This window comes from Montipora foliosa, chromosome 5 (assembly GCF_036669935.1).
Source record: "Montipora foliosa isolate CH-2021 chromosome 5, ASM3666993v2, whole genome shotgun sequence".
Taxonomy (NCBI): domain Eukaryota; kingdom Metazoa; phylum Cnidaria; class Anthozoa; order Scleractinia; family Acroporidae; genus Montipora; species Montipora foliosa.
The window spans coordinates 1,884,763-1,899,762 of NC_090873.1; the positions used below are offsets into that span (position 1 = coordinate 1,884,763).

The 15,000-nt window shown below is 39.6% G+C and overlaps 1 protein-coding gene across 5 annotated transcripts in view; it reads right to left on the reverse strand.

Annotated features, from left to right (window-relative positions):
• Positions 1-15,000, reverse strand: part of LOC138003340 (protein adenylyltransferase SelO-like) — a 143,243-nt gene that overhangs the window by 18,902 nt on the left and 109,341 nt on the right. For all 5 annotated transcript variants that reach the window (XM_068849354.1, XM_068849357.1, XM_068849353.1 and 2 more), the window contains 5 exons: positions 14,572-14,636; positions 10,259-10,315; positions 7,586-7,752; positions 6,366-6,453; positions 3,656-3,722 (listed from right to left, as the gene is read on the reverse strand). In XM_068849354.1, the coding sequence (XP_068705455.1) occupies positions 3,656-3,722; positions 6,366-6,453; positions 7,586-7,752; positions 10,259-10,315; positions 14,572-14,636 (444 nt within the window). The remainder of the gene's footprint in view (positions 1-3,655; positions 3,723-6,365; positions 6,454-7,585; positions 7,753-10,258; positions 10,316-14,571; positions 14,637-15,000) is intronic.

Below are 15,000 nucleotides of genomic sequence, written 5' to 3' on the forward strand. Positions count from 1 at the left end.
TCAGACAAATCCTTTTTATTCCCCAGAGCCTCTGATCAAGTTCATTTTTTAAAGTTACATTTTAACATATCGAAATTGGTCTATTCCCTTACTTTATGCATTAGTACTCTTTTGACGCAGTCTTGTTGCATTTGTGCCCCTAAACAAAGGGTGCCTTTTTCGTCAAGATGATAATAATAATAATAATAATAATAATAATAATAATAATAATAATAATAATAATAAATATGATAATAATAATAATAATAATAATAATAATAATAATAATAATAATAATAATAATAATAGAGCGAGTTTCAATAGTGTCTTACAGAGCAACGCGCCTTACCGTGGCCACCCAACAAAATTTCACATTTCACAACAACGTGTAAATACGTCAACTCAACAACCCATGCAATGGTGCTCAACTTACAACCGTACGAACTTTGCAAGTTGGCGTGACTCTCACTCAAATTCAAGCACTCTTATTGGCCGATAGTTTGTAAAAACTTTGTTAGGTGGACACGGTAAGGCGCGTCGCACTGTAAAAGCAAAACCAAAGTAATTACTTTGGACAGTTAAAAAGGACGGAGACAATCCGGTAAACCAATCAAAACTCGACGTAATTACACGTAACTTACACAAAGCGCGACAAAATGTGCACGCGCGAGCCACGATTGGTTTTGGTTTCACTTCTGATTGGTTGAAAAAGTGGCGCGAGAACTTTGAACCAATCACTGAGTGAAGTAATGCAAAACCAGAGCAATTTGCTGATTACTTTCGACACTAAATTGAAAACCGCTCTAATAATAATAACAATAACAATAATAATAAAAATAATCATACTAATAATAATAAGCAACACACCAACTTATGCAAATTGATCAAAAAGGCTGCAAGCAAGGATCTATGGGATGCATTGACAACCTTCTGATAGATAAAGCAATGCTAGAAGATGCACAATTCAATAAGAAAAACATCACCTGTGTATGGGTAGACGTAAAGAAGGCCTTCGATTCCGTATCACACAAATGGCTTGAACTGTGCCTAGAGCATCATGGATTACCAACAAAGCTAACAGCCTTTATCAAGAACATTATCAAGAAATAGGAGATAACCCTAGAGGTCACAACTAAAGATGGGAAAGACAAAATTGGTCCAACTTCTCTACATCGCGGAATACTACAAGGGGATTCATTTTCTGTCAGGCTGTTCACCATGTGTTTAAACCCAATTTCATGGTCACCCAGAAACAACCAAGGATACACTTTGACAAAACTACCACAACACAAACTAACACATCTTCTTTACGTAGACGATTTGAAGACATACCACAAGACACCAACTAAAGCAATGATGGAAACAAGACGAATGGAAAGCATGTTCAGGGACATTGGACTGGAATGGGGACTAGACAAATGCGCAACTGTCACAGTAAGTAAAGGAAAAATAGTATCAGCTGAAAATCTCATTCTTAATGAGAACGATTCCATCAATGTATTACAAGATAAAGATCACTACAAGTTCCTTGGAAAGCTGGAGAACGCTGCACAATTAGATGACGAAGTATTTGATCAAGTCAACAAAGAATATTTGAAGAGACTTAGTGTAATATGGTCCTCAAATATATCCATGCCTAGAAAAATCAGGGCAACCAACACATTTGCCCTGCCAGTTATACAATACCACATGTGGACAGTTGATTGGAGACTAAACGACCTGAGACAGTTGGACCGAGAAACAAGGAAAGTAATCCAAGAGCATGGCGGGATGCACAACAGCGGGTCAAGCAAGCTATTATACTTACCAACCTATCAGCGAGGTCAAGGCCTTATAGAGATTGAAACAATTTACAAGATCACGAAAATCAAGGTATCCAATTACCTTATGAGAAGTGAAGATCCACGACTACAACTAGTCCGAAGATTTGAAGAGATGAAGGTTGCTAAAGGATTAAAATCAGTCCTTAAGGATGCAGCAAATTACGCCAAAGGCCTCGGAATTACCATCACACTTGACAAAGCAAAAACAGTGCTTACTAATGAAGACCAAAAAACCATCGAGGTCCAGCAGTCAAGTCCAAAACACATCTCAAACTTCCTCACTCAAGCAAAAAACAGCATCTACATGAAAGAGACATCAGAACAGAAATGGCTTGGAGCGTTTACGACAGCACAAAGTGAGGACAAAGAAATGGCTACCGATGTGTGCAAGTTACTACAAAAATGGAGAAACATACCTGACATCGTATACAGTGTGAATACCAACCTACGACAACAGCTCCTACCAACTAAGACGTATGAAAAGACCAAATTACACCAGCATGTAGACGATTTGAAATGCAGAATGTGCTCACAGAAACAAGAAACTGTTACCCATATAATGAGCGCATGCCCAAAAATAGCCCAGTCTCTATACACATCACGTCACGATAAAATGCTGCGACCTTACTACCACTACCTACTCTCAGCCTATGGTTTCAATGAAGAAAGTGATCACAAACGACCATGGTACCAACAAAGACCACCGATACCGGTCATAGAGAACTCACTAGCCAAAGTAAATTGGAACATTGAATTCCATATGGAGAAAAAGCCGGAAAACAACGCCAACAAAGTAGATATAGCAGTAATGGACAAAGAAAAGAAGGTATGGCTACTCATTGAAGGAACGGTTTGCGGTATAGGCTTGATATCAGATAGGTGGAAGACCAAGCAAGACAAATACAGGGAGTTAAGGACGGGTATTAAACAACAATACCCTGATTACAAAGTAAACCAAGTAAATGTAGTTTTTGATTTCCTAGCAGAATACCACCAGAGCTTGAAGAATGATCTCAATGAACATTTAACTGGAAAGAACGAAGAAGAGACGCAATATCTAATAATGAAGAGCCAGAAATGGATCATATCACAAAACGTTGAAATAGTTAAGAACTTTTATACCTATAAGAGATAGGAAGAACGGAGCAGAGCGTTGAAAGGAATAGTCTAACTGAACATTCATATTTATAAATTATATAGCATAGCCTAGGACTAGTCTCGCTATGCTATTGATTATGTAAAACCGCAATATCACTAAGTGTCCATAATAATAACAATAAGATTAAAATAATAGTAATAATAATAATAATAATAATGATAATAATACCTCATTTATCAGTCCCTTCACGAGAACACAACAGCCCGACAAATTGACTTGCTCTCAACTGAGTGGCTTCATACCTCAGTTGGTAGAGTATTGCACCAGAATCGCAGAGGTCATGGGTTCGAATACCGTTTGAAGAAGCCTGAATTTTTCAGGTTTCTACTATAAGTGACGATTGCGGTAATTGCTTGAATTAGAGCCGTTTTCAATTGAGTGTCGAAAGTAACTAGAGAATTGCATTGGTTTCGCATTACTTCACTCAGTGATTGGTTCAAAGTTCTCGTGCCATTTTTACAACCAATCAGAAGTGAAAGCAAAATCAATCATGGCTCGCGCGTGCACATTTTCCCGCGCTTTGCGTCGGCTACGTGTAATTACTTCGAGTTTTCATTGGTTTACCGGATTGTCTTCTTCAACAACAACAACAAAGCCAAAGTTTTGGTTTTAAGACACTTGAAACTCGCTCTAAGTGCGTGGATCACTTTTACCTTACGTTCATAATAATACTTCAAACCAAATAAATCCTCACCAGATATTTTGTGGTCTCTTTCGCTACTTCTGGAAAATGTTCTTTCATAATAAAATCCACGACTTTCCTAAAAATAAAAATAAAAAACACAGGAGAAAGGGTTGCTATCTTATATGGTACTACAAGATCATCTCTATCGGTTATTTAGCTGACTAAGAATGCTCTACTAATTGGGGATTGGGGGGGGGGGGTGGGGGAAACTACAAATTAACTGAAATCAGAACAAATCAAATCAAATGATCAAATGTTGGTTTTCGAGGAGAGGGGAAAACCAGAGTACCCAGGGAAAAACCTCTCAGAGTAGAAAACCAACAAACGTAACCTACTATCTTCAAAACGATAACTCGCAATTATTACTCCTACAGAAATTGAGTCCATGATTAACTAGCATATATATTTAGGCATGCCTCAAAGCGGAGCTCCTCCATTATTTATTTGTGTCTTTGTTTATATCTTCATAACCAGTCTGCTTACCGGCATACGACCAGTCCGGCCCGCTCTTCAGCAACTCTAAATTAGTCTATTTCTTCATGCTCTTTCTTGCTCTTTTCAACCTTTCCCGTCACCATTATTCCACCTGTTTTCTCGTGCTTAAGCTTGCTATTTCTTTCGCTGCTCGTCACTGTATTTCCTCTCTTTACTTGTTCTCTTTCTTGCTCTCTCTCTCTTCCTCTCATTGTCATATTTTCGCTTGCTTTCGAATGTTCTCAGTCGCTCTCTCCCACGTTACTCGTCGCCTGCTTATTGTTTTTCTTTCGTCTGTCTTTCTCTTCTTTACTCGTCGTACGACATATGAAAAAATACTTGGCTTTTTTTTGCCTGTCTTCAAAAATTTTTCTTGCTTTACTACAACGAAGGGTCAACTACAGTACGCTGGCCATTCAACCTCCCGCCAAAAACGCGGTGTTCCAGCCCATACAATTTCCCGCCAAAAAAGGCGGGGTTTCTGCAGTGCGACATTTCGGGTATTGGCTTGCGTGAACAGTTGAACATAAGGACGGACCCCGGATGGTCGTAAAACGACGTCATCGATGGGTAACCATATTCTCTTATCCATGGTGCTCCGCGTTCGCGCCTTCAGCGCACAGAGCTTACTAGGGGCCCGTTTCTCGAAAGTCCCGAAAATTTACAGGCCACTTTCCGGTGTCACAATTCCTTTTGCATCTTAAGAACGGAGAGGATTTAAGTGGTCAAACTTCACAGTCCTTTAGCTTTTTGTTACCTTAAAGGCAGGTTAAAAGATCGGCTTTCCAAAACTAGCGGTTAGCAGTTTCACAAATGGCTTTTCGGACCCGAAAAGTTTTCGGGACTTTCGAGAAACGGGCCCCAGGATTACAAAAAAACAAACAAGAAAACAAACAAATGAGATTATGGGGACAATCATTTCACGCCTGATATCAAGAAACAATTAATTTTTCTTCAACCTTGTGCTAGTGCCTACCGCACAAGTATCGAAGGAAGTAGAAATTAGGGATTTCGAGAGCACGACGACGGCGACGGCTACGGCATCGGCAAAGAGCAATACTACTACTATTGGTTGAATGGGGAAAATATGGGTCGTGCAATGAGCATGCGACACGCATTTTGGTACATTACTATGCAGTGGTCAGCAAGACAACGTAATATAACCAAAGTTGTATAATTACATAAGTGATTATTGAAAATTCTCTGCGCTGATTGGTTGCCGATGGGGTGATTATTACGCGATAATCACCTAAGCGGTTTTTCAAAATGGCCGCAAGTCGTTTTGTCGAGGAGACAGACGAAGAAAAAAAAAAGAAAGAAAGGAACTGTATTTAAGTGTCTAATCTTCAAGCGCCGTAGAGCACTAATCGGGGACACTTTCAGTTGAAATTAACAAGTTAACGCAAATCAAATCAACTTTTGGTTTTTGAGGAGAGGGGAAAACCGGAGTACCCTGAGAAAAACCTCTTGGTGCAGAGTAGAGATCCAACAAACTCAACCCACATATGACGCCGAGTCTGGGAATCGAACCCGGGCCACATTGATGGGAGCGAGTGCTCTCACCACTGCGCCATCCCTGCACCCCTAATAATCACCGATGTAATTATATCAAAACAATTATTCACCGATATTCACCTCGCCTTCGGCGAATAATTGTTAATTAACTGTTTTAACAACGTGAATCTACAGAGAATCTTTCATTCTGTATACCCTTTCTTGAAAATCCGTCCCTACCAATCCAGTTTTAGGCTTCGCACACATTGTACAATCTGGACACGATGGAATATCAATAAATAAATACATCGATAGCGCAAAGTTTTATTTTGAAATAACTTTTTGGTTACCGTAGCCATCTTCGTTTCTTAAAACTCCCTATTTATTCAATTATATTGTAAACGTATACCCATTCACACCAACAAGACATGTTTAATTAAAATGGGTTTTAGAACAAAGAACATCAGTATCAGAAAAATGTAGGACTGGTTTTTAGAGATTCAGGTGAGTTTAAAAAAATGCGCTAATCTTGTAGTCGACAAAACCAGTATTTGTGATTTAAAAAGAAAACACTTTGAAACCGTGTTTAACTAAAAATCTTCAAAACATGGTTAAGGTCTAGTGTGTACGGGGTATTGGTCTATGAAAGAAAACCGTGGCTTCTCCCTTGGCGACATGGAGTAATTAGCATCGCATATGTGTATAAGGAAAACTGCTCTTAGCATTAGTGCAATATTATATAAAGGCTTACTTGAGATTGTCGTATTCATTATTGCTTGTTAGGATTTCCAGCGATCCAAATCTGAACCAAGATTTTGCCAAACGCAGCACAACTGCAGCTGGGAGTGGAAAACAAGAGCATTAAAACAAGTTTCGCGTTCTGCTTTTTTTTTTCTTGAAACACGCAAGGTACCGTACATGTAGTTTGAGAAAACCGCAAAAGATTAACTGGAGACTGTCTTGTCAAAGTGAAAAGGTCTCTGTGACAAACACCATCTCTTTCAACAAGCACATTAAGGGTGTGTTTTTTTGGGAAAATCCGAAAACGGATTCTTGACTCCAAAAGCGGATTTTGCGGGGTTTTTTTTGGCGAAATCCAAAAACGGGTCATGAATCCAAAGTATCCACACACAAGGAGGATACTTAAGATTTGAGATTCACCACTTCAGCGTTTTTTTGGGAAAGGAATTGAAAAAAGTATTTTTGAAAAGCGGTTTTCCATGCAAAAATCATACACAACAGCTACCATACATGAATGACAGTTTCGCCCAAATGTTTTTCTCGCGCGACCGAAGACACGAATAGGTCGAAAAATAGTTAGGATTCCTCGTAGTTACTAAAACAAGGAATGACCTACAATGACCTACAATGATCTACAATAACCTACAGTGATCTACAATAACCTACAATGATCTACAATGACCTACAATGGTCAATAGCCCATTCGGCTTCGCCTCATGGGTTACTGACTCGTAGCCCGCAAGGGCTAAAGGTCTAATCATTAATTAGATAACTACCTTCTCTATAACACCAGTTGGAATCTCCAATGATTGAGCTACAAGAACTTCTCATAACTAGTAGCTCGCTTAACTAGGTTCTTAGAAATGTGTCCAACTAATACTGTGGGCTCAACGATGTGAACATCATTCAACATCAGATATGAAAGTATGATAGCAGTGGTGTTAAATGTACCCGTGTGAGAAGTGATGTACATGAAAGCTATAGAAGTTTGTTGGTTCGATTTCTGCCTGGAACTGTGAACTGTTTTTCAGTTATTCCCTTACAAATTGCCAAGTAACCATTGCATCATTTCTTGCACAAATACATTCATTGCTGTTACCAGATTACATGTGCTTAGATATGTGGATTGCAATCATTATAGTTCATGACTTTCCCAAAGTGCTCTATCGTTCGTACTAAACTGAAAATCACCAGCCAAAACATGAAATAATAGAACACCGTACTGCACACCTTTTTCTTGCATGGGATGTCCATCGTAAAACTGATCTCTCCATACAAGATCATTGCTCACAACAATCGCAGCAGCTCGACTTGTGGGTACACCTAGATGGAACATGACTTCACTGGCCAGAAATTCCCTCACAGATGATCTTAGGACAGCTCGACCATCACCATGTCTAAAAAAAAAACTACTTCATGTCACAAAATAATGATTTGAACACCACAGAAAGGCACAATATTTTCCTTTTTAAGGCCACAACTGAGATTATATAATATAAACATCTTTATTTGCAAAGTAATGCCCACAGATGCTCATCTAGTGGGCTCACTTGGAAAATAACTTGTTTAAAAGGACAAAATATTATCAAATAAGCCATAGAAGATAAAAACAGAAACTTATAATTGAAAAAAAAAATAATAATCAGTTTAATTCCTCTTTTTGTAGCTTAACAGCTAAATTACAAGAGTGGCCAAAGTACTAATCATATATATACATTATCATGAAACATTTTACAAGGAATATCTATATGTAATAAATATGTCGAGACGGTTAGTAGAGGCCATGGCGAGATCCTCTCTGCTGGTGCCTGAACGTAGATTATATCCATGGGACACAGTTGTACGCTGTGGTAGCAAGTTAGCAAGGACACCGGTGTCCCGAACTCTCTGGATAAACTTAGTGCATGCTGCGGCACGCCGATCCGAGAGAGTACGAAGACCACAGTGCACAAGTGCATCCCTGTAGGGAAGCCCAGGAAAGATTATCTCTAAGGCATTTTTCTGCACACCCTCAATTAGGAGGCTAAGATTATCCGGCAAATTTGCCCAACCTGGAGAGGCATACTCCAACACTGAACAGATCAGGCTGGAGTACACCAGAACTAAATCCCCTTCCATCACACCTGACTTCTTCAAACAACGCAGTGTGTACAGGTGTTGTGCGCTCTCTGAACAATGTACTCGCAGTGCATGCTCCAGCATAAAGAACGCCAAAAAGTTGGATCCCCCCTTGATGAGGACGAGTGTCTGTTAGTGTCTATTTGGAATTGGGGTCCTTTATCACAAAATGCTGATTTGGCTGTTTACTTATACATGTACAAGGTACTTATAAAACTCATTAATAATTCATGATGGGAAAACAAAAGAAATGTTTTATTAATCAATCTCTGTATTTCGGATACAGCTTTCTCCTCATTTACATAAATGTTTCTTTCAATTTTCACTGTTAAAATGTTTTGAATCACCAAAAATACCTAGTGTACATTAACACTTAAATGCTGACATTTCATAAGCACAAACAATACTCGCGCCCGTATTGTATCCGATATAAAATGTCTTGTGTTCGGCTCAACATTGTATATCCGATACAATATGGCCGCTCATATTGTATTTAGAATTTATCAGGTTATGTACATGTAGCTATGGTATGCAATATTAAAAGCAAATGACCTTGTAGCGTTTACATGTAACTCTGGTTCAGAGCTGGGCTTTTTTGAATTTAAGAATTTGCTTCTTTGGATGTAACGCAGCTCATGCATATTTCCGTGTGTGCAGCTTTGATAAAAAAATCAAAGCTTTGTTCCAAGATCATGAGCTTCTGGCATTATTGAATGATACAAATAGTATAATCTTCCAAATGAGCAAAAATTAACAATCTTGCAGAAAAAAAATCCCTTTTTGTTCACATGCAGTGCCTTGATAGATCTGAGAGATCTCTGGTAATTTGTCATCACAGCATCGCAGTATTAATATCAGTTGCTCAGAGCACAGTTGGTGCTAGCTGGGGTAAATAAAATGACATTAACCCAGGATTACACGTAGCTTGACCACCGTTTTTAGCAACAACAACAAAAACGTCACACCCACCAGACCTACACTGTAAATGAACATGTACATGATTCGTGTAAATCAGATCATCTAATGTTGACTTTGCAAAACATAAATTATGTAATTACAGTGTTTAGGGTTTGCTGATTCTTGACAAACGTTAGGTTAAAAACTAATGCTCGTACTATTTCTAAGGCCTTTCTTTTAGATGTTGAGCCTTGTTGATCAGGTTTTTCTCTCTGAGTAGTGTGGCTTTCCCCTCTCACCAAAAACAGACATGCATGTGTATGAATTTGCTATGTAGTCTAGGGAGGTGGCACAGTCCAGTGGTTAGGTAGTAAGGATTGCAGTTGGTTAGTGCGCAGCCTTCTGTGCGAAAAGTCCAGAGTTCGATCCCTAGTGATCCTTGCTTTGACTTCTTTCCATTCTGTGTAACTTCAGGTAGCTTTAAATACCCTTAAAACGGAGCACTAATGGAAAGAGGGGGGTAAAATGAGCACTCTGTTGGCTTCCTGGGAGATACCCTCCGCATTCCGATGTTAAATAAGGTGTACCTTTAACTAGAACATTGGGCTTGCATGTGGTTGCCCCGGGTTAAACTCCTGTTCTAACCTCCTGGTTCGGATTTGTTTCAGGTTGTCCCAGATTCAACTCTACCACGCTTTATAAATATATACCGCAAACCAATTGCTTGCCTCCTGCCAGATGGGGTTCTTAATAATGTTTCTGGGCAGTTTGAATTGCTTCTTTCAGTGGGGTGCCTGTGAACTAGCCTGCTGGTTCACACAGTTGTGCTCAACTACAAAAATTTGCCCATTTAGCCAAGTACAAATGTATTACACTGAATATCTTTACCTGGAGTAAGGTGTTCTTCCTGAGCCCTTCAACTGAAGCTCCCACTTCTCACCATTCCTAAAATAAAATAGTTGTAGGTAAGGGCTAACTCTGACAGTTTCGTTCCTTTACGTCAACGAATTGCATCAATCAGCCTCTCTCCATCACCACCCACGTCTACAATTTGCTCTCACAAAAGAGTTATTAACGCTTGAAATGTCAGCTAACAAATGTTTCTTATGGGGGTTAATTTACAAGCAGGTACCATTGGGGCAAAATCCTATGCCTTTTTTAATGTCATTTTTGACAGACCCTTACATGACTGCAATGTCACAAAGCTACAATAGTGAGGGGTCTCAATACCTTTTGAGGTACAGTATCATGCCTTGGCTAATCGATGTAAGCAGCAGTCACTCAAGATTGCCTTTTAGAAGGGTTTGAGTAAAAATCAAGGCAGAGTACGTAGCCAGCGGTAAGAGGCAAATCTCTGACAACATACACAGCGGTATACTGCCAGTGACCCGCTTCTAAATGAAACCCCTAAATAACATAAGGAGCATGTGCTCATTGCAACACTCAGAATGGCAGTAGTTCTCAAAGAGGTAAAACTACGGTAAAACAGACAAATCTTGTTTGGGCAAAAAGGTTTCCTTATTTTCCGACAAACATGAAATACCAGTTTTAGTGTCTCAGTTGGTGTGTGTGTACGTATAACTGTTTAGCTGTAATAACCTCCTACAGTATTATTGTATTTCTTCAATGTGTATACAGTGAAATTTAAAATGGAGGGGACGAAAATTAGTGCCTCCAAAATATGAAAAGGCTATTATATGAAGCGTGATGAACACCACACCCTCCCCCCACCACCCTTATTTTTCCTGGCCCCAGTTGTAAGAAGGGTGTATGCTGTCCTTATCTGGCACATACTGTAGTGATCAGATGGATTAGGCCAGTGTACACCTCTTGAAAAACTTGGACTAAGTCACTTCAAACTGTAGAAGTGTGGGGAGCAGGGAATTGGAAAAGAGGTGGGAGCACTTGCCTTCCACCAAATGCATCCCAGTTTCATCCCCAGACTCAGCATCAGATGTGGATTGAGTTTGTTGGTTATCCATTCTGCTGCGAGAGCTTTTCCTCTGGGTACTCCGGTTTTCCCCTCTTCACAAAATCAATGTTTGATTTGATTTCTATAATTATGTAGTGTGCCCAATTATTGCCCCACCACTAGAAGACTTGATACTTATTATAAATAAAGTTCAACATCATCATCATAATCATCATCTCTCATAACTTTTGAGTGAATCTTGTTTCTTATTTCCAGTCATAAATCACTTTCAACTCAAACACAATAATAAACAATAATAATAATAATAACCTGCGATCAGGCTCTATTTTAGTTTCGCGCGCTACGTAATGTGGAGTTGGCGAAGCGAAAAATAGAGCCTGACCAAATTCCTCTTTGAAATTCCTTCCGCCCACCTTTTTTGATTGATTGACATGTCCTTCGTCGGCCAATCAAATTTACTTCCATTACACCAATACACGTGTGTACGGCAGATTCACGCTATTTTGTTTTCACCAAATTTAATTACCGTGGGAGGAATATTATAAACGAATTCGAAAGATACCGTTGGCTTTAATTTGAGAAAAACACATTTAAAGCATGGGGAATGTTTTCGACGACTATATTGCGGCAAAGGCGGGTGTAATTCTCCCTCCGAACTTCACTGAATATGCAATCTTTTAAGCTTGACATCTTAATTTGTAATTGAGATAACCTAGCATTTTGTCGTTGGACGGTTTGGCAATAGATTTTTAAAGAAAAAAAGAGAAATACATTATTCCTTTAACGTGTTTCCCATGAAGGTTTCTTTGGTGATTTTTTCGGGTAATATCTTCAGTTGCAGTGTATTTCTAGAATTGCGCGCAGTAAAATCATGATACGTTTGGCTGTTAATTTTTTGATGGAGTATGAACAGTAAGATGGACTCGCAAAGTTTCTTTTATTGCTGTACAATTGATCTCTCTGGAAACATGCCATTCTAGTTTCTGGAGTGTGAGTTTTAAGTTAAATCAACGGGAAATATTATGAAGTGTGCAAAAAAACCGTGTCATCAGTCATTTACAGTAAATAAATAAAGCCGTTTGATACACAGATATTCAAAACATGCATTCGTGTAACTTGCGATTTTATCAGCATCTCCTCCTGTTGATATATATGTCTACCGAGTTGAAAATGAAAGGAGCAGAGCGCAAGCCCAAGGGAACATTAAGTAGAGGAAAAAACAGGTGGATGGGTTGATGGGAATGTTATGGTAAGCCGCCTCCATGTTGAACTTAATGCCACGAAAGGACCACAGCCATACAGTACTTGGCAACCATGTGGATGATGTCATCCATGTGAATATATAATTGTAAAGAAAATTGCTCAGGGTCGATCGCATCATTAACGCTAGTTCATGTGACAGAGTTGGCATTGGCAAGCCTTCAAGTTTGAAATAATTATTGTTCAATTTGTTGCCAAAGTCTGAGAAAAAAATCATTAACGCTAGCCCCTCCTGGGGAGGACAAGTCAACTATAAGCCTCCACTTGCCTGGTTGACCTTTCTTGGGAATAACCCCAAAGATACTGATGTGCAGGGGCTGCAGGGGAGGAGAAGCAAAGGGGCCAGCTACCCTCCCATGAGAGACTTTGTTACCCAGATACTTAACAACAACTTCAGCGTGCATTAAAGCCGAGGGCTTATTCCGTTAGGCCAACTTAAGCTTGGTAATGTGGCTAAGGCCTAGGTGGAAGCCCTGGCGCAAACCCTCCACAACATAAATTTTGGTTTTATCAACGGAGTTGATAATGTAAATTGGCCACCGTACAGAGATTCTAAAAGCTAGCTTTTAGAATCTCTGTACGGTGGCCAATTTACATTATCAACTCCGTTGATAAAACCAAAATTTTTGTATACTACTTCTCCACCGACGCAGCACCACAGTTTCTTTAGAAACTACCCCTTCCTCCACAACATAGACTACCTTGCCTTTATCTGGGTGATTTGTCAATTCTGTGACAAACTGCTCCACACATAAGGGGGTAACCTCATCTACTGATGAAAGGCTGGCGAAGTTAGAGTGGGAGACAACAAAGAAAGACAGACAACAATTCGGGCAAACCAGTGATGACTGAATGCGGTTTTAAGGGTACAAAAAAAAATTATAATAATAATGATAATAATAGCAATAAAATTAACGAGATAATCGAACAAGCAATCACGCAAAATATGAAAATATGGAAAGCACAACAGAAGTCTGTAATATCACATAGACAGTGCAAAAGATTCATTAGCTCCACCAAGATTTGACCTTATCACAAGGGACAGAGGGTGAATGTGAATGGCGTGTAAGATATTAGCTCCAGAATTACCAGGACAGGCGGCAGCTCAGTGGTTGCCTGTACAGTTACTGCAATGATGCGAGTACTTGCATGCAGAGTAGGGTGGAGAACATTTGCCTTGGTTCCAGGACTTGCAAATGATCATTGCTGAAGAAGAGCCAACCACTTCCATGGATTATGGGACCTCAGTTCCTGAAGATGAACATGCTGAAGCTCCTGCTGTATGGAAGTTATACAGTTCCATGTTCATTGAGGACCAATCGGTGACTTTGGTGGCTGCCGCACACTCACTAAAGGCCTGATCATAATGTCAGCAAAACTCACCCCGCATACTGACGATAGGTGCACAGAATGAGCAATTTGTAAGCCGATAAATCCCGCCAACAATCAGGGAAAAATGAAGTTAGGACAATGGCGAAGAGGGTAAATGCCTCTACCCAGCTAACAATGTCCTCAATTTGACGCCGACATTAATTGGACTTTATTGCAAGTGGTTGCTTGATCCAGAGCATGTGGAAACAACTGGTGAAGCAGTGGTACCCGCAGAGCGTGAAGAACATGCAGTAGCCGCCGCTTGCGCCGAGGTCGAAGCCTGCAGTACCTGCAAGGCCACTCTAGCAGTCGCAGCTTCGATGACAGCCAATATCTCGGGTGTTGAAGAAAGGCAGTAGCCATACTATACGCATAGAGGGGGACATGATGAGCCAGAAATTGATGAGAACAAATATAAAGCAAAACGACGAGCAAAAAAGCACAGCTGAAAGATCCACAACGATCTGCAACGTTGAGCAAGTAAATGCCCCTGCTGCATGCAAAGGGTGCCCCCCAATAGCCTTAGTTTGTAACACTGCTGGCCAGCAATGCCTTGATTTTAACTTTGCCTAAATTTCATTTAGCCATATTATTATTATTATTATTATTAAATTTCAAGGTAAATAGTACTTTTTACCTGTTTAGGTATTCCCCTAACATCACAGCTCTTCCATCACCGAGTTGATCTGCCCATTCACCAAACTAGAAATGGCAACAAAGTGCAGTTAAGTTGAATCACATTAATTTTGTTTTTTATTTTTTATAATATGCCCTTTCAGTGGGCTTCATGACTTCATCTTGTTGTGTGGTAACAATTTATTATTTTAAAGTAACAAGGCCTATGTTGCACCATAAATATTTGGACTCTCAGAACAAACTTTAAAGAGTCTTGACAGAGGGCATTTTTTCTTCATTATGACGGCACTTATGAGGGATATCAGTGTTGGTTGTAGTATCTCGTTGTTCTAACCCCAGACTATTTTACTTGTCAACTGGGGGTGTCAGGGGCGCCGAAGGGGCAATGGATTAAATGAACTTCATTATTATTACGTTTATTGTTCATCTA